The following is a 26,452-nucleotide window of genomic DNA, read 5'->3' on the forward strand; positions in this document are numbered from 1 at the left end:
ACAGAACATGTGGCCGGTGTTTTGTGCCTATCTTACCGGGTGTCTAAATGCACGACCCAGCAGGCCAGCTACCCCCAGGCTAAGAGCCTCTCTCCCGGCCCGACACCCAGGGCAGCCCAGGGTCTGTCTGAGAGCAGGTCGAGGTCACTGGGGGCTGGGTTTACCCAGGCTACCACCACCCAACCCCTACCCGCCCTGCCCCTCACCTTGCCTGGGTCCCACACCTCCGGCCGAGACCCCTTCAGAACCTCTTAGCCGGGTACGGCTATTTCAGCAGCTAGCTATCATTCCGATGTTGCTGCTCTGATATAGGCTATGCGTGTAGTAGCCCGCCTTGGTAGCCCCGAACCAGACCAACTCCAACACATTATCTGACGTTGTATCCACTGTGCATCTCCAACAGACATCAAACACTGGATGTATGTCTTGTAGGCTCTATATGCCAAGAACCATATGTATGAGTTAAGTGTTGTGCCTCACAAGTGCCTATATCATTATGTATGAATTAATAGTTATGTGCCACAGATTGTAAAGTCACCACATACTTATGTATTAATTAATTGTTATGTGCCACATATAGTAAAGTCACGACATACTTATGTATTAATTAATAGTTTTGTGCCACATATTGTAAAGTCACGACATAATGATATCCTCACAAATCATTAGCTGATGCTGATCATGAAATCACTTTTATACACTATAGTCATGAGAACAATTCAAAATATATAGGTAATCAGTGAAGACCATCATTGGAGTTATAAAAGCACATTTATTTATCAAGTTTGTGAACATGTCCCCAAATTCTGCCCTGGAGCAAGACGCTCTCCGGTGCCCCTTTTGTCCATCAGCTGGGGGGAAACAGTCTGGCCTCTCCCTCTCCTCGGCCCGCGTTGCTCGATCTCTCCAGCGGGTCCACCTCCAACTTCCACCTCTCGTCCTTTTTCACTTGTGTTGCTCTTCACTTCCCGAACCAACGTGGCGACAGGTCTCCACCATGGTCTCCACGCACACACAACAAACAAGCTAGCTAACCCACAAGCTAGCTAAATTGCTAAAGCTAAATTGCTACGGCTAACTACCTGAAACTCTAAACCCGCTCGTTCATCTTGCGATTGGTATCCATTCGACACTGCCACCACCACTGTGACCGACTCTTAGGCTTTGCAGTTTGTACTCTTCGTAGAATAAGAACACGGAGGCTGCTGTTGATATTATTCGGGCAAAACGATCACCACGTTGTGTGCAAACCAGCTAGTTTGCTCGACCACGAGAATAAGTGTCACGAAAGACATGGCACACAAACAATTACTTCCGTTGCCTCAGCCTGCCATCAAAAATAAAAGCACGCAGAGCTCAGTACTGCATAGCTGGTTACAACATGAATTTCGACTTTTATTCTGAAAGTTTGGCCGGAAACAATATGTTTTCTCATGGCTACCTTGACAGTGGCCCAGTAGCACACTCACAGTGCGCTTTTAGCCTACCGTATTTCGGATTACCAGGGGCAATGCAGGGATCCCAGATTGGGTAAACCCATGGGCAAGCCTCTTTTAGGCTACTGTCAATTTGAGTTTACCCGTGAGCACCAAGCATCAATCACTCGATCAGCCTGAGCCACGAGAGGAACCTCCATAAAATAGCGTAGCCTACACTACTACACTAGTAACAAGTAATCAGAATGATAGCCTACTGATAGTATTGTAATTAATGTGGGTCTAATATACCAGCAGGAGAAACTGCTAGTTAGCAGGAGAAACTACTGTCAAAGCCCTAAAATAATCAAATGCACAGACTGGGGTATACAATACAACAATCTTTATTAATGAAATGAATGGAAATGAAATGTGAGTTCACGTGACGGGCTGGTTTACCAGGCTAGCTCGGACAAGGAGGAGCGTGGCTAGCGCATCCCGTCTTCGTTATGCAACGGGGGAAACTCAATCGATTTCCCGGTTGCAGGCGACTGGATGGGTGGTGGTAGTAGGGGGGCTGCCCTGGGTGTCGGGCCGGGAGAGAGGCTCTTAGCCTGGGTAGTGGTAGGGGGTGGCTGGCCTGCTGGGTCGTGCATGGCCCATTTCCACCGCTGGTATCAACGCGGTAGACACCCGGTAAGATAGGCACAAAACACCGGCCACATGTTCTGTGTCCCTGCAGTGGACCAAGCTTCGAAGAGGAAGGAATGCCCATGATGAACGAGCTAATGGCTGGGAGAGGTTAGATCCAGCCAGTCCCTGACACGCTGCACACCGCCTCGCTCAGCTGGTTCTGATGTGGGCTATCGGCATTGCGGTCCGGTAACGCTAAAGTTCCGGTTGCAGGCAACCTGGATGTCGATAGTAATAATAATAATAATAATACATTTTATTTGGAGGCGCCTTTCAGAACACCCAAGGTCGCCTTACAGTGCATATAAAAACAGTTTCACGTAATAAGAACTATACATATTAAAAACAGGGCAAATTACAGCAGGAATAAAACAGCTAAGAAGGAAGGAAAATGCAGATTGGTTGGGGAAAAGTGACATTAATAGTGGTAATTAACACATGAATTACGGTATTATTGAACACAGTGTGTTAATGTATGTGTTGATGAGGAATTAACTATGATGATATAGGAATAGCCTACTTAATTAATAGTAATTCATATATGACTCGGTGTGTTCATCAAACATACCTTTCATTAGTTGATGATGCGGTAAGCATCAATTAATGGTTTAATTCATCATGAGTTAAGCATGCATTCATGCACATGTTTGCACCAGTATTGTAAAGTGTTACCGGCATACCGATGATACCGATGCACAACGTGCAAAGAGTGACGTCAGTCAGACAACAACAGCGCTGTGGGCTATGGAATTAGCAGATGAAAATGCATTCCTTGGCCCGGTGGATGGGAAGTATAGCTATAAAAAACTTGCCGATGGAACCGTGGATAGGAGCACAGTTGTGTGCAAATTGTGCAAGAAAGAGTTTGCCTATCACCGGAGCACGTCAAGCCTCCGGTATCACCTAAATGCTAAACATGTTGCGGCTAGCGTGGAAGTCAGAGCTAACTTAGCCGCTGGTGCTAACGTTAACGTTAGTCGCCAATCCACACTCGACCAGTTCCGACCAAAGATGAGTAAGTCCACGTCTGAGAAAGTCACCAACTCACTGGCTCACTGGATTGCCGTGAACTGTAGACCACTTGCCGTGGTAGAAGATGAGGGCCTTGAAAAGGTGCTACAGATTGCATCGTCTGACACAACTTATCAGCTGCCATGCAGAAAGACGATTTCCAAAAAAATCCAGCACCTTTATGACAATGAAAAGGAAGCAAAACGTTCTGTATTGGAGAAAGCCCAATGTGTTGCTCTGACTGGGGATCACTGGACCTCTGTAAGCAATTAAAATTACCTCGGTGTGACTGCACACTTCATTGACAGGGGATGGCATCTTCAGTCATTTGCCTTAACCATCCAGAAAACGACCACCAGGCACTATGGCGAAAACGTTGCAGAGGATTTCCGCTCTGTGGCAGAGGCCTGGGATGTTGAAGAAAGGGTCACTACAATTGCAACAGACTGCGCCCGAACCATGATGGCTGCAGCAAAACGGCTCCCATTCCAGCACATGCCGTGCGTTGCTCACATGTTGCAGAGGAGCATCACTGTTTGCCTTGGTGAGAGCAGGTTTACTGACACGTTGTCAAGGTGTCGGAAGATAGTGGGTCACTTTAAGCACAGCCCTGCCAATACAGAGGAACTAGCCTACACCAGCAGCAATCAGCACTTGGAGAAGAAAAAGAGGCACTGATACAGGATGTTTCCACGAGGTGGAATTCAACGCTGTCTATGATCTCTCGTCTCCTGAAGAACCAAGAGGCTGTGAAGTCTACTCTAGCCAAACAGAAGCACAAGCTAACCATGTTGACAACATCAGAGTGGGTCAAACTGCAGAAGCTGAAGACCCTCCTTGAACCATGCAGGTAAACACCCACCCACACCAATAGCTGTTTTATTAATGGGATTTATTACAATTTGCTGTCCCTTTGAAAAGCTTTGTGAATTGACTGTGAATTAGTGCAATATAAATAAAATTGCTTTTCCAAAATTAAATTTAGTGAATTTTAAAAATCACTATAGTACGAAATTGCTACTGTTTCTATTTGTAATTTCAAAACTTTTTGAATGATAATTGGTACAATAATTAAATCACTGTCCTAAACTATCCACTGCAGATATGTGACTGAGCTCCTTGGGGGTGAGACTTACGTCTCATGCTCTGTGGTGTTACCTGCTCTCCGCCACCTGGACCGCACCATGGAGGTCTCAGATGACGACCCAGCCTACGTGGTGAGGTTCAAGGCTGCCTTCTCAACGGACCTATCCGAACGCAAAGCTACACTCAACCATGGATGGCTCAGGATGGCTACAGTACTCGATCCACGCTTTAAGGACTTAAAGTGTCTCCCAAGAGGAGAGCGAGAAGGTGTGTGGACCAGCGTTGAGGCCCTGCTGCCAGAAGCAAGAGCCACTCCCACAGAACCCACAGAGGAGCCAGCAAAGAAGAGGAGCCTCCTGCTGTTTGCTTCAGACTCTGATTCAGAGGATGAAGAGGTGCCTAAGAGGGCTCTGAGCCGCTACAGATCAGAGCCCACCATCAGCGAGAGAGACTGCCCACTGCAGTGGTGGTCAGCTCATGCAGGGTCCCATCCACAGCTGTCTGTCCTGGCCCGCAAGTACCTGGCCAGCCCTGCCACTTCTGTCCCTTGTGAGAGACTTTTCTCACTTGCAGGTAACATCGTTCAAAAGAGGAGGGCAGCCTTGAGCTCTGAAAATGTTAACAGGTTAGTTTGTCTCAGCAACTGGCTGAAAGAGAAGAAGTAGGCTTAGAGGTATCCTGAGACTAATGGGTTTGTTGTTGTTACTGTGAAGTCACACTAAATTGTTGATCAAACTGTTACGGCCTATGTTGCAACAGAGATTTTTGAGAGGGATTGAGGTCAATCACAAGATTTTTTTTAACCATTTTAGATGGTAGAAATGGCACTTTATGTTAAACTGTTGGTCTGTTTATTATTTTGGCAAGGGATATTTGTGGGAGGGTTGGACTGAAAGGGGTCTATTTCATTTATTGTTTAATCTATATGGACTAACTAAAACATTGGTAAGTCAACAAAGTAATTTATGGCCTCTGATGCAATAGTCTGATTTGTTTATACTGGATATTGGAAAAATAAGAGAAATTGAGTTGAATCATGACTTTAATTTTTTCTTTTACATCTGGAATGTACTTGAAAGTACTGTGTTTTAGTTTTAAAAAACATGTTTTCAAGACCTTGAAAGTGCTTGAGTTTTCAGTTTTGTCTACAAATGGTCCCAAAAGTGCTTGAATATGCTACCTGAATCTCTGAGTTTGAGCCTTGTCGATATTGTGATCTCAAAAACCACTAACATTCCTAATATTGCTGCACTTTATGTTAAAAATTGCACTCTGTGTACTCTCTTTATAGAAAATAAACAAGATTTTGTTACACATAGTGGTCCCTATCGTTGCATCGGCGCTGTTTCTAGGCCGAACGCCTGGCGCAGCTCAAATCAGTGGGCGTGGACCAGCGCACTTGATATCGTCGTGCTGGCGCTAGACGCAGCCTCAACCATTACAACCACGCCTTTTAAGCGTAAAATTATGCACCGTCATGCTCATTGGATAACTGCAATAAACGAATCGCACGCTTGCCTTTTTAGCTCCAATTCCAGTGATCCCGCAAAACCAGACGAAAGCCAAACGCTCTGCCCCCCCCCTCCCTTCATCCAGTCTGTCTGTCTGACTGCATTATAGGCTATTATTCCATATTATTATGCTTCTCAAACCAATCTAACTGCAGTTTCAATACTGCAAGCATGTAAATACGCTACACTATAGCAAGATCAAAGTGAAAATAATGTACTAAACGCATCAGCTAGAAAAATATAGCCTATTAGATTGGTGAAAGTTTGTCCAGAAAGATATCGTTTTCTCTCCCCTGCTGCAGGTAGAATGATCGATGCACATAAATATACCCTACATTATGTAAAGTCATTGCATAAATGTGTTTTTATTGTAAAACTAAATGTCAAGTAGGGCCAAGTTATTGGAGCGGACATCACAGTATAGCACATCACAGAAGCGCGTTCCGCTGTCACTTATTTAAATCACGTTAAACCCACAAGGGGTATATATAGGCTCAAGAGGACATATATGTTTCACATAGGGTGGTGTTTCATTTCGATGTTTTATTTGGTCCAATATTGAAATGTTCGACAATTGCAGGTTGTCTTACCATTACACATTATTTTAGATCTACCTTTTATATCTATTTCGGCTCATTTGGTTGCTATTTAGTAGCGAAATGGAGGACCCAATTGCATGCTGGGAGTGGACATTCACAGGCAGTAAACTTACAACTGCTATTTCCTATGGGAAGCTGGGTGCTGCTATGTGTTGTGTCTGTTTGAGCGAGGGAGTCAGAGAGAGAGAGAGAAGGGTGACTCAGAGGCAGAAGAGCACTGGCGCACTGAATAGGCCTGGTTTCAGAGAGAGACAGAGAAGGGTGACAGGGGAGAGGCACAAGTGCACTGGCGCACTGAATAGGCCTGGTTTTCAAAGGCGCAAAGCGCTAAATGTAGGCCAGGTGCGAAGATAGCACTACGCCGGTAGTTAGCGCCGACACGCCCACTTTGGCCCATTCTGGGACTGCGCCACGCCCATTCGGCCTAAAGCGCATTTGGCAGCCTAAAGCCATATTGATATCGTCCCAAAACAGGCGCAAGGCACGTTTTTTTGCGTTTAAGGCCCGTTTTAGCGCCGAAGGCTTGTGGGAGAATAGGGCCCAGTATGTCTATTCAATTCATTGATTCACTCATATACGAAAAACCATTAGATTTGAAAAATGTTGCTTCTCGTATGCGATTTGATATGCGATTAAAATGCGATTAATTTCGATTAATTAATCGCAAAGCCTCTAATTAATTAGATTAATTTTTTTAATCGAGTCCCAGCACTAGTTAGTTGGTGTCGGGCTTTGCAGAAAGCACTCAGCTTCTCAGCAAGCGCTGAGAATGCAACGCTGCGCTCGAGCTGCCTGTCGGGGTTTCCAGAAAGCTCTCAGGTTCTCAGCAAGCGCCAGGATTGGCCAATGTCAACTTCAGTCTCCAGAACGATCCAATCAAATCACCCGCACGTTCTTGCGGTCCCGCCTTACAGTAGTGTTTCAACTGACTCTATCAGAATGACATGCCAGTCGGAGTCGGACTTATAGTATTATTATTATTATTATATTATCATACTTGGAAACCGTTTTATAAAAGCAATATAGCACTCGAGCTGCATGTGTTGTGGCATATATCCCCCTGCTCAGCAGTTATCCCACGAGGCCGATAACAGCTGATCAGGGGGATATATTTGGCACAACACACTGGCTCTCATGCTATATTGCTTAATTATAAAACGGCTCTCTCAAATCAAGCAATCTGATTGGTTCACAGCCATTGTATAAATCCCGTAACCGAGTCCAATAACCCATGGCCATGGGTTATTGAGTTGCCATGGCAACTCTCTTACTAAAAGGCAAGAAAAAACAAATGGCGGAGACAGCTGTCAGATCCTTGTGAATCGATCTTCGCTTATAACTTTACTAATACTTCGCAGAAAATTATGTTTTGTACAAGAATAGACGCGGGCTAATGTCTTAACCCCTCTCTCGCGCGCCCTCACTCTTAACCCCGCATTTCTAAATAAGACGTAACGTTACTTGGTGTCGGCATACGGCTTGGCATCCGGTACGGGATGGGTTTTAGCACCCCAGCCTGGCTCTCTCGTGAGGGAGAAATCCACAAACGCTATGGATCAGCCTCCTGAAAATCTGCACAAACATCGGCGCGGGCTGGTGTCCTTCAGGCTAGAGCGAGGTGCTCGGCGCAGGCGAATGACATGCAGCGCACAGGCCTCCTTGAGGCATCCTCCCTGCCCATGGTACGGCATGGTAGGATTGCCTTCTTCCACGGGAGGTTCTGGTGAGACGAAGGAGGTGCCCGGCCTGGAATCACCCCACAGGGCCTTAGACCTCCATGCACCGAAGGTCTTGCAACACTGCGGTGTAGCACTAACTCTATTGCAGCGGATTGGGCGTGATCAACCCTTCCACGGGCAACGTTGCAGACAGAGTAGGAAGGCTGATCCGTGAGCGGCTGCTTCTGGGACGCGGGTCGGGGTCGTAATCGGCCTCGGCTGGGTCTACTGGGCGAGGGCGTATGATGTTGACAAACCCGAAACACCTCACGACCCCAGTTAACATCACTGATGATGCGTCCCAGCGCATGCTGCAGTATGTATATTTGAAAAAAGAAAATTATATGTGTCTGTGTGTTTTTAATGTGTTTTGTAACATGCACCTGAGCCTGGTGGAAGGAAAAATGTCTGTTGCGTTGTGACAAACAATAAAGTTTTTGAATCTTGAATCTTAATCATTGGTATGAAATATTGTAACTGATGGTGTCAGGTATGAAGGTCACTCTAGTCTACACCAGGGGTTTTCAAAGTGTGGGAGACTGCACCTCCCCTCAGAGAACATATAGACCAACACCCCCCTCCCGCCTACACACACACACACACACACACACACACACACACACACACACACACACACACACACACACACACACTCTCTCTCTCTCAACATTTATTATTGCCATTATTACCTACTATTATTGTTCTATGCTCCACTCGGGCATGTGGGTCCCTATCCGATATTGTCGATATTGTGATCTCAAAAACCACTAACATTCCTAATATTGCTGCACTTTATGTTAAAAATTGCACTCTGTGTACTCTCTTTATAGAAAATAAACAAGATTTTGTTACACATAGTGGTCCCTATCGTTGCATCGGCGCTGTTTCTAGGCCGAGCGGCTGGCGCAGCTCAAATCAGTGGGCGTGGACCAGCGCACTTGATATCGTCGTGCTGGCGCTAGACGCAGCCTCAACCATTACAACCACGCCTTTTAAGCATAAAATTATGCACCGTCATGCTCATTGGATAACTGCAATAAACGAATCGCACGCTTGCCTTTTTAGCTCCAATTCCAGTGATCCCGCAAAACCAGACGAAAGCCAAACGCTCTGCCCCCCCCCCCCCCCCCTCCCTTCATCCAGTCTGTCTCTCTGCATTATAGGCTATTATTCCATATTATTATGCTTCTCAAACCAATCTAACTGCAGTTTCAATACTGCAAGCATGTAAATACGCTACACTATAGCAAGATCAAAGTGAAAATAATGTACTAAACGCCTCAGCTAGAAAAATATAGCCTATTAGATTGGTGAAAGTTTGTCCAGAAAGATATCGTTTTCTCTCCCCTGCTGCAGGTAGAATGATGCACATAAATATACCCTACATTATGTAAAGTCATTGCATAAATGTGTTTTTATTGTAAAACTAAATGTCAAGTAGAGCCAAGTTATTGGAGCGGACATCACAGTATAGCACATCACAGAAGCGCGTTCCGCTGTCACTTATCTAAATCACGTTAAACCCACAAGGGGTATATATAGGCTCAAGAGGACATATATGTTTCACATAGGGTGGTGTTTCATTTCGATGTTTTATTTGGTCCAATATTGAAATGTTCTACAATTGCAGGTTGTCTTACCATTACACATTATTTTAGATCTACCTTTTATATCTATTTCGGCTCATTTGGTTGCTATTTAGTAGCGAAATGGAGGACCCAATTGCATGCTGGGAGTGGACATTCACAGGCAGTAAACTTACAACTGCTATTTCCTATGGGAAGCTGGGTGCTGCTATGTGTTGTGTCTGTTTGAGCAAGGGAGTCAGAGAGAGAGAGAGAAGGGTGACTCAGAGGCAGAAGAGCACTGGCGCACTGAATAGGCCTGGTTTCAGAGAGAGACAGAGAAGGGTGACAGGGGAGAGGCACAAGTGCACTGGCGCACTGAATAGGCCTGGTTTTCAAAGGCGCAAAGCGCTAAATTTACGGCAGGTGCGAAGATAGCAGTACGCCGGTATTTAAGGCCGACACGCCCACTTTGGCCCATTCTGGGACTGCTCCACGCCCATTCGGCCTAAAGCGCATTTGGCAGCCTAAAGCCATATTGATATCGTCCCAAAACAGGCGCAAGGCACGTTTTTTTGCGTTTAAGGCCCGTTTTAGCGCCGAAGGCTTGTGGGAGAATAGGGCCCAACGAGTTCCAAAAATGTTGTAAACATCTTTATCCTGCTTTTTCAAATATCCTCTTTTAAACATTGTATACATCTTTATCCACTCTGAAGGACTTTTAATTGTTTTTTTTAATAATCTTTAACATCTTTATTATAACTAGTGGGATACCCGCCCCGTGCAGTGTATCGAGTAAATGTTGTGTTCTCTGTATGTTCATCCTCTATGGACTGTGTCTGCAGCCAGGCTGGCCAGCGTGGACAGACAGTTCTCCAGCCCCATAAATCTTGTCAAATTGGTCTGAAATAGCTCCCCAACAGATGCAAAAATATGACCATATGTGTTTGATGTACATACAAAGAACTGCCGCAATCGGATTGGTGAAACACGCATTTAAAATAAATTGTGTTTTCCTTCTTCCTGGTTTCTCCTCTGACACCCTGAGCTCACCTCACAGAGGCAGTCAGACTGCGGGCGCTGTGCCCCCGGCTGAAGCCATGGTCTGCGTGACGTAAATTCCGTCATCAGAGGGTGTGTGTACAGGCTCTCTGCAGACAACCGCGTACGCTACTTTTGTGACTGGACGGACATGTCCGGTGGAGGCTGTGCATTTTCTTAAATTTTTTCGGTGTCACGTCAGGCAATGGGCGCCTCACACTTTTTAAACGGCTGGTCTAGACTGTTTTATACTGTTACTAACAGAGTACTAACCGAGCCTTCCTGCAGTTCCTCACAGCTGGCATCAGTCTCTGTCGCCCCAACGGCGATGTGTTGTAGGCCTCCAGGTCGAATACATCCAGAACCTCCTCTGACATCTGCAGCATGTATGCCAGAGCTGAGCAGTGAATCTCAGAGAGTTTACTCTCTGATCTGTTCTCTGACTTCAGTAACTTTTGGATCTCCAGGTGTACTGACTGGTCATTCATCTCAATCAAACAGTGGAAGATGTTGATGCTTCTGTCAGGAGAGGTTAAGTATTGTGCATCTGTCTTATTATCAGTGTTCATCTCCTTCAGGTTGCTGATGGCTCTCTGGATGCTTTCAGGCCTGCTCTCTGTCTGAGCCAGCAGGCCTCGTAAGAGTTTCTGGCTGGACTCCAGTGAGAGGCCATGAAGGAAGCGGACAAAGAGGTCCAGGTGGCCATTTTTACTCTTCAGGGATTTGACCATGGCTCTCCTCAGGAAGACATCCAGGGATTGTTCACCAGCTTCTTCTTCTTCTTTCAGGAATGTCTCCAGTACCTTCTCATCCCTGTTTGTGTGACAGTGGAACATGTAGACAGCAGCGAGAAACTCCTGAATGCTCAGATGGACAAAACAGAAGACCTTCTCCTGCTGGTACAGCACATACTCCTCTTTGAAGATCTGTGTGAAGACTCCTGAGTACACTGAGGCTGCTGTAATATCAATGGCGCACTCTTTCAGGTCGGCTTCATAGAAAATCAGGTTGCCCTTCTCCAGCTGCTCAAAAGCTAGTTTTCCCAGAGAGAGAATCATCTCCCTGGTCTCTGTAGTCCAGTGTGGATCTGTCTCAGCTCTCCCATGATACTTGATGTTCTGCTGTTTGCACTGAACCAGCAGGAAGTGGATGTACATCTCAGTCAGGGTCTTGGGCAGCTCTTTTCCCTCACTGGTTTTCAACAGATCGCTCAGAACTGTAGCAGAGATCCAGCAGAAGATTGGGATGTGGCACATGATGTGAAGGGTCCGTGACGTCTTGATGTGTTTGATTATTCTTTTGGCCTGCTGCTCATCTGTGAATCTCTTCCTGAAGTACTCTTCCTTCTGTGGGTCAGTGAACCCTCTCACCTCTGTCACCATGTCAACAAACTTTCCAGGGATCTGATTGGCTGCTGCAGGTCGTGTGGTTACCCAGATGCGAGCAAGGGGAAGCAGTCTCCTCTTGATGAGGTTTGTCAGCAGCACATCCACTGAGGTCAACTCTGTAACATCAGTGACAACCTTGTTGTTCTGGAAGTCTAGAGGAAGTCGACACTCATCCAGACCATCAAAGATGAACACAACCTGGAACTCGTCAAACCTGCAGATTCCTGCTTCTTTGGTTTCAGGAAAGAAGTGATGAAGAAGTTCCACCAAGCTGAACTCTTTATCTTTCAGCAGATTCAGCTCTCGGAAAGTGAACAAAAATAGGAATTGTATGTCCTGGTTGGCTTTGTCCTCAGCCCAGTCCAGAGTGAACTTCTGTGTTAAGACTGTTTTCCCAATGCCAGCCACTCCCTTTGTCATCAATGTTCTGGTTGGTTTGTCTCTTCCAGGTAAGGGATTAAAGATGTCTTCACATCTGATGGTTGTTTCTGGTCTCACTGGTTTCCTGGACGCTGCTTCAATCTGTCTGATCTCATGTTCATCATTGACCTCTCCACTCCCTCCCTCTGTGAGGTAATGCTCTGTGTACATCTGATTCAGAAGTGTTGGGTTTCCTGTTTTAGCAATGCCCTCAAACAAACACTGAAACTTCGCCTTCAGACTGGATTTGTGTTTTTGTTGTGGATGTTGATGTTGATGTTGAGTTTCTGAAAGAACAAAGAACATCAGTGAGCAGATGTTTTGGTAAACATGAGAAATGTGAACATTTCCTGGTAAATGTGTATCTCCACTCCATGACATCTCTTCAGCTCATCAGTGGTGAGTGAACAAACAGGTCCTGATTGTGTGCAGCTCAGTGTGAAAGACAACTGGTGTGGTGCTGTTTTGTTTTGCCAGTGTGCACCACTGTGTTCAGCGTATTATATACTCACATTAACAAATTAATTTTACCAGATTATCCAGAGGGATTCTGCTAATTGACCTTTAAATCTTGTAATGAATAGATCTTGTTTGGCAAATGTTTAGATTTTCAGCAGAGTTTGGACATGCTCATGGCTTCTATCATTTTAAACTATAGCCACTATAAACTGTAAAGTTCCAACATGAAGGAGGGCTAAACTCAGTTTATTTATCTTGTGTTCTTGTTGGAATGGATTTGGCATGTTCCAAACCGATGATGACTCAAATACATTCAGAAAAAATTAAACACGTCTTAACAAGTCAAATGAGATCAAAATGAGCAAAACTCAAATATAATGTTCTTCTCTCTCTAATAATTTGTTTCTTGTTTGGTTATATGTTCTTTCTTTGTTGCAGTTGAGAACTGTGGCTTGACAGCATCTTCCAGCTACAGCTTGTGCACCTGATTCAAATGAATTAGATGAGGCGTCCCAAATGATTTGTTCCTATATTGTTTTGTCAATTCTTTCACTTATAGGTGGCATCATTGTCTTGAAAACTAAGCAAAACTCTAACAGACATAAATCACCCATTGTCCACCACCTCCCCTCTCTCCATGACATTAAAGCTGTGAAAGACTCTTACTCCTCTGCAGCTCCTCAGCCAGTTCCTCCTGCTTCATTCTCCTCAGGAAGAGCAGTGTGATGTTTAGAAAAGCCTCTGTGCTCCTCCTCTGCTCTTCCTCCACACCATCCACCTCCTCCTCCTCCTCCTCCTCCCTCTGACTCTCTGAGCATTCTGCCTCATCTGGACTCAGAACCCTCCGGAACCTTCTCAGCTCCATCTTCACAAAGGTGACGATGTTCTCCTCAAGCAGCTGGAACAGAATAATATACATATTAAACCTTCATACTAAAATCTGCAGACAAAATTACATCCATCTTCAGAGACTGAAAGCCTGCACTGATCTAAAGAGTGCAGCATGGAGATTCAACATGATCTCACAAATAATTATGGAATAGAAATGTTGACCCACAGCACAAAGCCTTCTAGTTTCACAACAATGGCTCTAAAATAGTTGAATGTGAACGTCAGTTTCTGCCTCAGTCCACAGCTACTTCCTGGTTACTGAGCCAGCCTTGACCACCAAGTTGCCCCAGTAGAGAGTTGTGGGAGCCTCATCCTCGCCTCACCCTCGCCTCGGCCCCGCCCTCTAGTGGCCAAACAAACTTTATTTTTGAACAATTGTAAATGTGTTTTGGTGAAAGTACAACGTCTGGGCTTTGGACCCACGTTACTATGTCACAATTCTTTGTGAGACTGTGTTGGGACATTATAATAACCAGAATGGTTCATATGCTACGCCCTGCAGAACATTACAATCATAACAGTAGTCAGATAACTTTCTTAATTTTTAGAAATCCATCTTTCTTTCTTATTCTTAGTACTTATTAGGATTTTGCTTATATTATTGTAGTACTGTGTACTCACCGGTTTCCTGGATGCTGCTTCAATCTGTCTGACCTCATGTTCATCATTGACCTCTCCACTCCCTCCCTCTGTGAGGTAATGCTCTGTGTACATCTGATTCAGAAGTGTCGGGTTTCCTGCTTTAGCAATGCCCTCAAACAAACACTGAAACTTCTCCTTCAGACTGGATTTGTGTTCTTGTTGTGGATGTTGAGTTTCTGAAAGAACAAAGAACATCAGTGAGCAGATGTTTTGGTAAACATGAGAAATGTGAACATTTCCTGGTAAATGTGTATCTCCACTCCATGACATCTCTTCAGCTCATCAGTGGTGAGCGGACAAACAGGTCCTGATTGTGTGCAGCTCAGTGTGAAAGACAACTGGTGTGGTGCTGTTTTGTTTCCCAGTGTGCACCACTGTGTTCAGCATATTATACTCATATTAACACATTAATAATTTTACCAGATTATCCAGAGGGATTCTGCTCATTGACCTTTAAATATTGTAATTAATAGATCTTGTTTGGCAAATGTTTAGATTTTCAGCAGAGTTTGGTCATGCTCATGGCTTCTAGCATTTTAAACTATAGCCACTATAAACCGTAAAGTTCCAACATGAAGGAGGGCTAAACTCAGTTTATTTATCTTGTGTTCTTGTTGGAATGGATTTGGCATGTTCCAAACCGATGATGACTCAAATACATTCAGAAAAAAATAAACAGGTCTTAACAAGTCAAATGAGATCAAAATGAACAAAACTCAAATATACCGTAAATTTCGGACTATAAGCCGCGGCTTTTCCCCCGTTTTTTGGCCCTGCGGCTTATATAACGGTGCGGTTTATCTATGGATTTTTTCAAAAAATAAAATAAAAAAATCTCTCTTTTTTAGCACTCTTTCTAACTATAAATCCACTTCTGTTTTAATTTCCTCTCTTGCCCTCTTTTCACCACACCACGGACACTGTGTGCACTGTAAAAAAAAACACAGGTGGTGTTGTGTTATGTTGTTTTGTTGAAATGTTAATAAATGGGAGCTTCCTCAAACAGCCATCTCTTTCCCGACAATCCCCTCTGTGCATGAACCCTTACATGGTAATTAAACATTAAAACACAATTAAAAAAAAAAAAAAAAAAAAAAATATATATATTAAAACACCTGCGGCTTATAGTCCGGTGCGGCTTATATATGTAACAAACAGGCAATTTTGCTGCTGCGGCTTATACTCCGGTGCGGCTTATAGTGCGGAATTTACGGTAATGTTCTTCTCTCTCTCTAATAATTTGTTTCTGGTTACATTATATGTTCTTTCTTTGTTGTTGTTGAGAACTGTGGCTTGACAGCATCTTCCAGCTACAGTTTGTGCACCTGATTCAAATGAATTAGACGAGGTGCCCCAAATGATTTGTTCCTATATTGTTTTGCCAATTCTTTCACTTATAGGTGGCATCATTGTCTTGAAAACTAAGCAAAACTCTAACAGACATAAATCACCCATTCTCCACCTCCTCCCGTCTCTCTCCATGACATTAAAGCTGTTAAAGACTCTTACTCCTCTGCAGCTCCTCCTGCTTCATTCTCCTAGGGAAGAGCAGAAAAGCCTCTGTGCTCCTCCTCAGCTCTTCCTCCACACCATCCAGCACCTCCTCCTCCTCACTCTGACTCTCTGAGCATTCTGCCTCATCTGGACTCAACCTTCTCAGCTCCATCTTCACAAAGGTGACGATGTTCTCCTCAAGCAGCTGGAACAGAATAATATACATATTAAACCTTCATACTAAAATCTGCAGACAAAATTACATCCATCTTCAGAGACTGAAAGCCTGCACTGATCTAAAGAGTGCAGCATGGAGATTCAACATGATCTCACAAATAATTATGGAATAGAAATGTTGACCCACAGTACAAAGCCTTCTAGTTTCACAACAATGGCTCTAAAATAGTTGAATGTGAACATCAGTTTCTGCCTCAGTCCACAGCTACTAGTTACTGAATTTTAAAGGTGTTTGGTGAAAGTAGAACGTCTGGGCTGTGGACCCACGTTACTATGTCACAATTCTTTGTGAGAGTGGGTTGGGACATTATAATGACCAGAATGGTTTATAGCTACGCCCTGCAGAAAATTACAATCATGACAGTAGTCAGATAATTTTCTTAATTTTTTAGAAATCCATCTTTCTTTCTTTTCTTTCTTGCTTCTTTCTTTGCTTATATTATTGTAGTACTGGAGGTGTACCGTTAGGGGGGGCTGTAGGGAAAGTACTGTACTGACATATTTGGGTCAAAGGTTTCTCTTGTCCATGAAATGACATCATCCTAAGATGAAGGAAGAGCAGCTGATGTTGATGATACTGATTGAGGACGCTGACAGATGAACCACATGGATCAAAAGCAGTCTGGTAGCTGCAGTGAAGCTATGTTTCTTGAGGACAGCTGGTCGTGTGTGGACACACAGACCTGTGAAGCTATGTTTCTTGAGGACAGCTGGTCATGTGTGGACACACAGACCTGTGAAGCTATGTTTCTTGAGGACAGCTGGTCGTGTGTGGACGCACAGACCTGTGAAGCTATGTTTCTTGAGGACAGCTGGTCGTGTGTGGACGCACAGACCTGTGAAGCTATGTTTCTTGAGGACAGCTGGTCGTGTGTGGACGCACAGACCTGTGAAGCTATGTTTCTTGAGGACAGTTGGTCGTGTGTGGACGCACAGACCTGTGAAGCTATGTTTCTTGAGGACAGTTGGTCGTGTGTGGACGCACAGACCTGTGAAGCTATGTTTCTTGAGGACAGTTGGTCGTGTGTGGACGCACAGACCTGTGAAGCTATGTTTCTTGAGGACAGTTGGTCGTGTGGACGCACAGACCTGTGAAGCTATGTTTCTTGAGGACAGTTGGTCGTGTGTGGACGCACAGACCTGTGAAGCTATGTTTCTTGAGGACAGTTGGTCGTGTGTGGACGCACAGACCTGTGAAGCTATGTTTCTTGAGGACAGCTGGTCGTGTGTTGACGCACAGACCTGTGAAGCTATGTTTCTTGAGGACAGTTGGTCGTGTGTGGACGCACAGACCTGTGAAGCTATGTTTCTTGAGGACAGCTGGTCGTGTGTGGACACACAGACCTGTGAAGCTATGTTTCTTGAGGACAGCTGGTCGTGTGTGGACACACAGACCTGTGAAGCTATGTTTCTTGAGGACAGCTGGTCGTGTGTGGACACACAGACCTGTGAAGCTACTGTTTCTTGAGGACAGCTGGTCGTGTGTGGATGCACAGACCTGTGAAGCTACTGTTTCTTGAGGACAGCTGGTCGTGTGTGGACGCACAGACCTGTGAAGCTATGTTTCTTGAGGACAGCTGGTCGTGTGTTGACACACAGACCTGTGAAGCTATGTTTCTTGAGGACAGCTGGTCGTGTGTGGACGCACAGACCTGTGAAGCTATGTTTCTTGAGGACAGCTGGTCGTGTGTGGACGCACAGACCTGTGAAGCTATGTTTCTTGAGGACAGCTGGTCGTGTGTGGACGCACAGACCTGTGAAGTTATGTTTCTTGAGGACAGCTGGTCGTGTGTGGACGCACAGACCTGTGAAGCTATGTTTCTTGAGGACAGCTGGTCGTGTGTGGACGCACAGACCTGTGAAGCTATGTTTCTTGAGGACAGCTGGTCGTGTGTGGACGCACAGACCTGTGAAGCTACTGTTTCTTGAGGACAGCTGGTCGTGTGTGGACGCACAGACCTGTGAAGCTACTGTTTCTTGAGGACAGCTGGTCGTGTGTGGACGCACAGACCTGTGAAGCTATGTTTCTTGAGGACAGTTGGTCGTGTGTGGATGCACAGACCTGTGAAGATATGTTTCTTGAGGACAGCTGGTCGTGTGTGGACGCACAGACCTGTGAAGCTACTGTTTCTTGAGGACAGCTGGTCGTGTGTGGACGCACAGACCTGTGAAGCTATGTTTCTTGAGGACAGCTGGTCGTGTGTGGACACACAGACCTGTGAAGCTATGTTTCTTGAGGACAGCTGGTCGTGTGTGGACGCACAGACCTGTGAAGCTATGTTTCTTGAGGACAGTTAGTCGTGTGTGGACGCACAGACCTGTGAAGCTATGTTTCTTGAGGACAGTTGGTCGTGTGTGGACGCACAGACCTGTGAAGCTATGTTTCTTGAGGACAGCTGGTCGTGTGTGGACACACAGACCTGTGAAGCTATGTTTCTTGAGGACAGTTGGTCGTGTGTGGACGCACAGACCTGTGAAGCTATGTTTCTTGAGGACAGCTGGTCGTGTGTGGACGCACAGACCTGTGAAGCTATGTTTCTTGAGGACAGCTGGTCGTGTGTGGACACACAGACCTGTGAAGCTATGTTTCTTGAGGACAGTTGGTCGTGTGTGGACGCACAGACCTGTGAAGCTATGTTTCTTGAGGACAGCTGGTCGTGTGTGGACGCACAGACCTGTGAAGCTATGTTTCTTGAGGACAGCTGGTCGTGTGTGGACGCACAGACCTGTGAAGCTACTGTTTCTTGAGGACAGCTGGTCATGTGTGGACGCACAGACCTGTGAAGCTATGTTTCTTGAGGACAGCTGGTCATGTGTGGACGCACAGACATGTAGAACTGATGATTAAGAGTTTGGTAACTAACGTAGCGGTAGCGTCCGCTGTGTTAGTTACCAAACTAACGTAGCAGACACTACGGGAGTAGCAATCAACACCACATGACATGATAGACTTGCACCTTCTCAAACTAATTTGATCATCTACACCAGCGTTTCTCAACTGGTGGGTCGTGGGGCCGTTTTGATTGGGTCGCGGACATTGGCCAATTTTTTTTTTTTTTTCATATTTCATTTGAGTTAAATTCAGATTATTGAAACTGGATTAGCCTGACCAGTTTTACTTGTTTAACAAGCTGAAGCATATGCTCTGCCTGTAATTCAAGAGAAGTCTGCCTTTTCATTTCATAGGCTATTTAATTTTAGTTCAATTTTTTAGTTCACCTGTCTATATGATCTCTCAGGGGAGGCTCACTCTCCCACTCTTTCAAAACTCCTGGGTTAGGCATAACTTAGTCACTCCTAACCATAATAACTAGCCGTGATGTTAGGCATAACTTAGTAACTCCTAACCATAATAACTAGCCATGATGTTAGGCATAACTTAGTAACTCCTAACCTTAATAACTAGCCGTGATGTTAGGCATAATTTAGTAACTCCTAACCATAATAACTAGCCGTGATACAGTAGCCTCTGTCCCTTTTGTAACAGCTTGATTTCACTTGATGGTGAAGTACAGGGTGTTTTTGTGTGTAGCTGAAGTAAAATGTGTTATTTCTTTTCACACCGTAAATACGGAGTCCAGGTCTGTTTGATGCTCCTGGGCAGACGGACCACTGGAAACCTCTGACCTCTCCTTGACTCTGTTGAGAGGACATGATGTATGAGGTCATATAAGGTCACACACACACACACACACACACACACACACACACACACACACACACACACACACACACACACACACACACACACACACACACACACACACACACACACACACACACACACACACACACACACACACACACACACACACACAATGAACTCAACTGGATGTGATCGGACCAATTCTATATCTGATAACTGTGTATCTGTTGTGATTTCAGTTTCAAATAAATACCTCTGATCAGTAGACTGCTGTCCATCTTTGAAGTTAAAAGGGTGAGACATAGACCGGTCACTCTTCATGGACACACAGCTGGGCTCAGAGGAGTCTGCTCTCTCCTGCTGCATCCTGAGAGAAACACATTATGAACATTGTGAAGGTATCTGTGTCTTTATGAAGAAGACAATCAGGATGGGCTCTTCACAGGTTAGTCGGTTCAGGAGAGGCAGGCACACAGACTGCTGGTGGTTCAGCTGGTAGCTAGGCTGCTGCTATATATATATATACACATTAGGGCTGTCAACGTTAACGCATTAATCGCGTTGCGATTAAGGGCCGACCATACCGCGTTATTTTCTTTTTTATCGCGTTGATCGCATGCCGCTATTTTGTCCCTTCATCGAACCTGTACTTGTAGTCAAGCCGGTCGCAGCGGTTTCCTGTCTCCTGCCTGTGCAGGTATGGAAGAGAGTGACAGCAATACGCTTCTAAATGGCTTGTTTTACTAAAAAAACAAAACAAATGGCACAGTGGACAAGTCAACAGTAGTTTGCACCTTGTGTAAAACGGAATTAAAATATCACCGAAGTACATCGATTTTGAGCTATCACCTAAAAGCTAAGCATACCGGAGCAGCTAGCGGCCAGCTAGCAGCCAGCTAGCGGCCAGCTAGCAGCCAGCTAGCTAGCGCGAGACTCATCACTCATTCTTCCTTCTCGGATGCGCGGGTCCTCCTCTTGTTTTCCTGCACCTATTTGCCCTGTTATTTTGCACTATGTTGTAACGGAGTCTACAGCACAAGAATTTCACACGTGATACTTGTACTATGGAGTGACAATAAAAATCTTGAATCTTGAACACACACACACACACACACACACACACACACACACACACACACACACACACAAACACAAACAACTCAACTGTGTAAATGCTGCTCTGATTGGATGTGATGAAGGATCGGACCAATTCTACATCTGATGACTGTGAATCTGACAACAGCATCTGTTGTGATCATCAGTTTCAAATAAATACCTCAGATCAGTAGAGTGCTGTCCATCTTTGAAGTTATAAGGGAGATGCATAGACCGGTCACTCTTCATGGACACACAGCTGGGCTCAGGGGAGTCTGCTCTCTCCTGCTGCATCCTGAGAGAAACACATTATGAACATTGTGAAGGTATCTGTGTCTTTATGAAGAAGACAATCAGGATGGGCTCTCCACAGGTTAGTCGGTTCAGGAGAGGCAGGCACACAGACTGCTGGTGGTTCAGCCAGTAGCTAGGCTGCTGCTGGGGCTTGGCCTGGTAGCTAGGCTGCTGCTGGGGCTTGGCCTGGTAGCTAGGCTGCTGCTGGGGCTTGGACTGGTAGCTAGGCTGCTGCTGAGGCTTGGCCTGGTAGCTAGGCTGAAAATCTATGATGCTGAGGAAGCTCTCATCATCTCAGGTAAAGAGCTCCTCAGCCAAGGCTTAGCAAACACTTGCCTGCAAGCTGCCTGTCTGGACTCATGACTAGAAGCCCTTCCCTAACCACACACATTTTTATAAAACATTAGGTTTAGGCAAGTACAACAATGTGGTTAGGGTTTGGTTATGGTCGTGGTTAGATAAGAAAACCCTAATCGTAATCTTAACCACATCTTTTTTACTTGTCGCACGTTTTCAGGAAGAAGCAATGGCGGCGACCAATCAAATGAGTTCGGGGCGGGGTTTTCCCGGCCCGAACTAGGAGGAAATGTTGGTCCAGGAACAACCAGTTTGTGCTGCAACAAGTACGTATGATTTGCACCTGTGTGAGACCTGATTAATGAAACAAAGCAGTGTTTGCCTACTATTTCTCTCACTTAATATAGCTCCTTCTAATGGAGAATATGTCAGATGAAAAGTTGCAAATGGAACTGTTGTTGTCAGGTCTTGTCTGGTCTTATATATATATATATATATATATATATATATATATATATATATATATATATATATATATATATATATAGTTGTGTTGTCAGGTCTTGTCTGGTCTTTTATATATATATATATATATATATATATATATATATATATATATATATATATATATATATATATATATATATATATATATATAGTTGTGTTGTCAGGTCTTGTCTGGTCTTTTGCTTGTGGAAGAAGAAAGGAATAATAAGGAGAAACCACACTAAATGAGTATCCTGCAGTGAGAGGTGATAGACTTTACCAAAGTCACGTCGTGAAAATATCCGTGTATTGGAATGATCAGATGAGATGAAGTTGGAAAATGAGCAGAGCGTTTAGTGTGTTTCTCTACCCCTGACCAGCCAATCAGAGTGATTTATCTACCCCTGACCAGCCAATCAGAGTGATTTCTCTACCCCTGACCAGCCAATCATTGTGATTTCTCTACCCCTGACCAGCCAATCAGAGTGATTTCTCTACCCCTGACCAGCTAATCAGAGTGATTTCTCTACCCCTGACCAGCCAATCAGAGTGATTTCTCTACTCCTGACCAGCCAATCAGAGTGATTTCTCTACCCCTGACCAGCTAATCAGAGTGATTTCTCTACCCCTGACCAGCCAATCAGAGTGATTTCTCTACTCCTGACCAGCCAATCAGAGTGATTTCTCTACTCCTGACCAGCCAATCATTTCTAGTAATTGATCGATACAAATAATTATTGTTCTAATAATAAAAACACCACACACTCAATTTAAAACAACTGAAGCTACCCTACGTTTTCACAAAAGCATCAGCTAAATGACAGAATGTAAATGTAAATATACATACCGCTAATTGTCATGATAGAGAAATAATGTGTGACCCCCTTATGAATAGAAAATACTTTCTTCAGTAGGGAGGTGGCCTTTTGAGCGATATGCTGCAGGAACTGAGCTGTAGACCTGTTAGTGGGCTCTGTGTTCACCAGATATAGCCCATATCTGTAGCCTACTTAGCTCTTTTTCAATTTTCATTATTCATTGTTTAATTTGAGTCATTGTTTGTTCAGCATTAATTTGAGCTCACCTCAATACTGTAGGATATCAAATCACATTTCCTCATTGCAGTATAACCAGTCCTCTTACCTTGTGTCTGAAGGTCCAGGTTCATTACTGAAAGCTGGAGGTCTGTCTTTAGACCAGTCAGTCTTCATAGACAGACAGCTGGATACTGGAGACTCTGCTCTCTGGCGGGTGGGGGGGGATGCTGTTGAAAAATGTAAAAGTAGATTTGAAATGTTCGTGGAGGTACTGCAGGGGGTCCGCCAATTTCCATCAAAATAAATGTGGAAATTTTAGAAATGCATTTTAGACAAAAATATTAATATTGAGACTCACAGTCTAGGTTTCCAGGTTCATTACTGAAGTGTATTAAATCATCTTTAGACCAGTCAGTCTTCATAGACAGACAGCTGGGTACTGGAGACTCTGCTCTCTGCCTGTGGTACTGACCTCTGCAAACACAAATGTTTGATACATATCATCATTAGCTCTAGTAATTATAATAATTAATTGATTGGATGTATATAGCACCTTTCTACACACTCAAAGCACTTCACATATCAGGGGAGGGAGGGAGAGGGAACTCAGCTCATCCACCACCGATGTGTAGCACCCACCTGGGTGATGCACAGCAGCCAGTTTGCGTCAGAACGCTCACCACACATCAGCTATCACAGTGTTGAGGACTGAATGTGCCAATTAAGTAAGGAGGGATGATTAGGTGTCCATGATTGAAGAAAGGCCTGTTTGGAAATGTAGCCAGGGCACCGGGGTTCCACCCCCCAGGGCACCGGGGTTCCACCCCCCAGGGCACCGGGGTTACACCCCCCAGGGCACCGGGGTTCCACCCCCCAGGGCACCGGGGTTCCACCCCCCAGGGCACCGGGGTTCCACCCCCCAGGGCACCGGGGTTACACCCCTCAGGGCACCGGGGTTCCACCCCTCAGGGCACCGGGGTTACACCCCCCAGGGCACCGGGGTTACACCCCCCAGGGCACCGGGGTTCCACCCCCCAGGGCACCGGGGTTCCACCCCCCAGGGCACCGGGGTTACACCCCCCAGGGCACCGGGGTTACACCCCTCAGGGCACCGGGGTTACACCCCCCAGGGCACCGGGGTTACACCCCTCAGGGCACCGGGGTTACACCCCCCAGGGCACCGGGGTTCCACCCCTACTCATGTGAAGAGTGCCGATGGGATCTTTAATGACCACAGACAGTCAGGACCTCGGTTTAACGTCTCATCCGAAGGACGGTGCTCACTCACAGGACAGAGTCCCTGTCTCTGCACTGGGGCATTGGGGAGATTATTCATCAGATCAGAGTATTCATCAGACCAGAGGGGAAGAGCACCTCCTACTGGTCCTCCAACACCACATCCAGCACCAGTCTCCCATCCAAGGAGTATCCTAGGCCAGACCTGGGGCCGGTTGCACCAACTGGTCTTAACTATGCCTGGTCGTAACTCCTACGTCGGTCTTAGTTAAGACCATGGACTTACGCCTGTTGCACCAACACGGCTTACGTCTGGTCTTAACTATGCTGGTCGTAGCAATGCGCGTCCATGTGAATTGCCAGGGAATGCACCCTGATTGGATGGTGTTGCAAAAAATGTGCCTCACGACCTGATTGGAGCACTGTGCCACTACGCTCTATCAGCCACTACTGTAAAACACCCTCCCTCCTCCCATCCTCCCTCGCTCCGGGGGAACAATGGCGGCGATTGAGCCAGAAAGACAGTCTGAATGAAATTGAATGTAACGTTCCCAAATCTATGTATTACATTCTAAAAAATTAACGGCAACATTTTGGAATGCTAAGCCACACAACTAGTTAGTTATAATCTAACGTCGTGCTTTCAAAGACGGCGAACTGGCGGTGTTACGACGATGACGGTCAAAAAGGTCTCCGTGGAGATGTCTGTTACAGGCAGGCTCTACGCCTCCTCCTGGGGTCAGCTCGCCATTCCGAAGTGTCGGCATTCCGACCAGTGTAAGACCAGTTGGTGCAACCAGCCCCTGCTTAGCTTACCAAGAAAGCCAGTAATGTAATGCAGGAGCCACTGGTGCTGAATGCGTGTAAAGACACACAACTTCTTGCAACGTTGCACATTGTCAGTTTTTCTGACATCTGGAGTTGTTGATAACATGGTCTGTTGATAAGTGTCCAGGATGCCAGGTTTTGCATCAGTGGTAACCACGGCAACAAATGAGGAAAGAAGGCCCCTCCCATTCAGGTCTCTGCAAACTCTACAAACTCATGTAGTCCCACTCAGTCAACGTCGGGGCCGGGTACGCTTTAGAACTGAATGCCCTTCTGGGATAAATAAAGTCATCTGAATCTGAGACAAACTGCTCTCACCCTGTTAGGTAGTAGGACCTAACACCATTTCTACATCACAGGTTAAACTCAATGGTGTTTCATTGTAGTAGACAGAATTTTGCTTTTTCGATTCAATTCGTTTTTTTTATTGAATGATATTTCCAAGTCCTGCAACAGTATTTCAAAATAGTTTACGCTATCCACTTCCTCGTGATAAAATCTGTGTTTATGGAATGAGATTTTGTAAAATCAGACTGGAATTCGTATGAGATTATGTTTTTCAAAACCTTTAATATGTTCCAAAATCATTCATTCAAAGTACTTTGGATACAAATAGGAACACATCTATAGTTTGGCTTATTATTATGTTCTACTTTGAGCACATGTATAATTTGGCATGTTCTCATGTTCTCAGGCTATTATGAAGTTTAGAGTGTAACAGTCATCTTACTTTGTGTCTGATGGTCCATGTTCTCATGTTCTCAGGCTATTATGAAGTTTAGAGTGTAACAGTCATCTTACTTTGTGTCTGAGGGTCCATGTTCTCATGTTCTCAGGCTATTATGAAGTTTAGAGTGTAACAGTCACCTTACTTTGTGTCTGAGGGTCCATGTTCTCATGTTCTCAGACTATTATGAAGTTTAGAGTGTAACAGTCATCTTACTTTGTGTCTGAGGGTCCATGTTCTCATGTTCTCAGGCTATTATGAAGTTTAGAGTGTAACAGTCATCTTACTTTGTGTCTGAGGGTCCATGTTCTCATGTTCTCAGACTATTATGAAGTTTAGAGTGTAACAGTCATCTTACTTTGTGTCTGAGGGTCCATGTTATCATGTTCTCAGGCTATTATGAAGTTTAGAGTGTAACAGTCATCTTACTTTGTGTCTGAGGGTCCATGTTCTCATGTTCTCAGACTATTATGAAGTTTAGAGTGTAACAGTCATCTTACTTTGTGTCTGAGGGTCCATGTTATCATGTTCTCAGGCTATTATGAAGTTTAGAGTGTAACAGTCATCTTACTTTGTGTCTGAGGGTCCATGTTCTCATGTTCTCAGGCTATTATGAAGTTTAGAGTGTAACAGTCG

The 26,452-nt window shown here is 45.0% G+C and overlaps 2 protein-coding genes across 2 annotated transcripts in view; both read right to left on the minus strand.

The window, feature by feature from the left end:
• LOC310791545 (uncharacterized protein) overlaps positions 1 to 26,452 on the minus strand; it is a gene marked incomplete at both ends in the record, with an annotated part of 557,869 nt that overhangs the window by 403,418 nt on the left and 127,999 nt on the right. The window lies entirely within an intron of this gene.
• On the minus strand, positions 10,418 to 12,618 carry LOC310791125 (protein NLRC3-like; the record flags this gene model as incomplete). Its single annotated transcript, XM_083652825.1, has 3 exons — positions 10,418 to 10,501; positions 11,527 to 11,661; positions 11,776 to 12,618. The coding sequence occupies 3 exons, from the start codon at positions 12,616 to 12,618 to the stop codon at positions 10,418 to 10,420; spliced, it is 1,062 nt and encodes a 353-aa protein (XP_083508951.1).

The sequence above is a fragment of the Poromitra crassiceps genome (genome assembly GCF_964638095.1).
Source record: "Poromitra crassiceps genome assembly, chromosome: 16".
In the NCBI taxonomy this organism is placed as follows: domain Eukaryota; kingdom Metazoa; phylum Chordata; class Actinopteri; order Beryciformes; family Melamphaidae; genus Poromitra; species Poromitra crassiceps.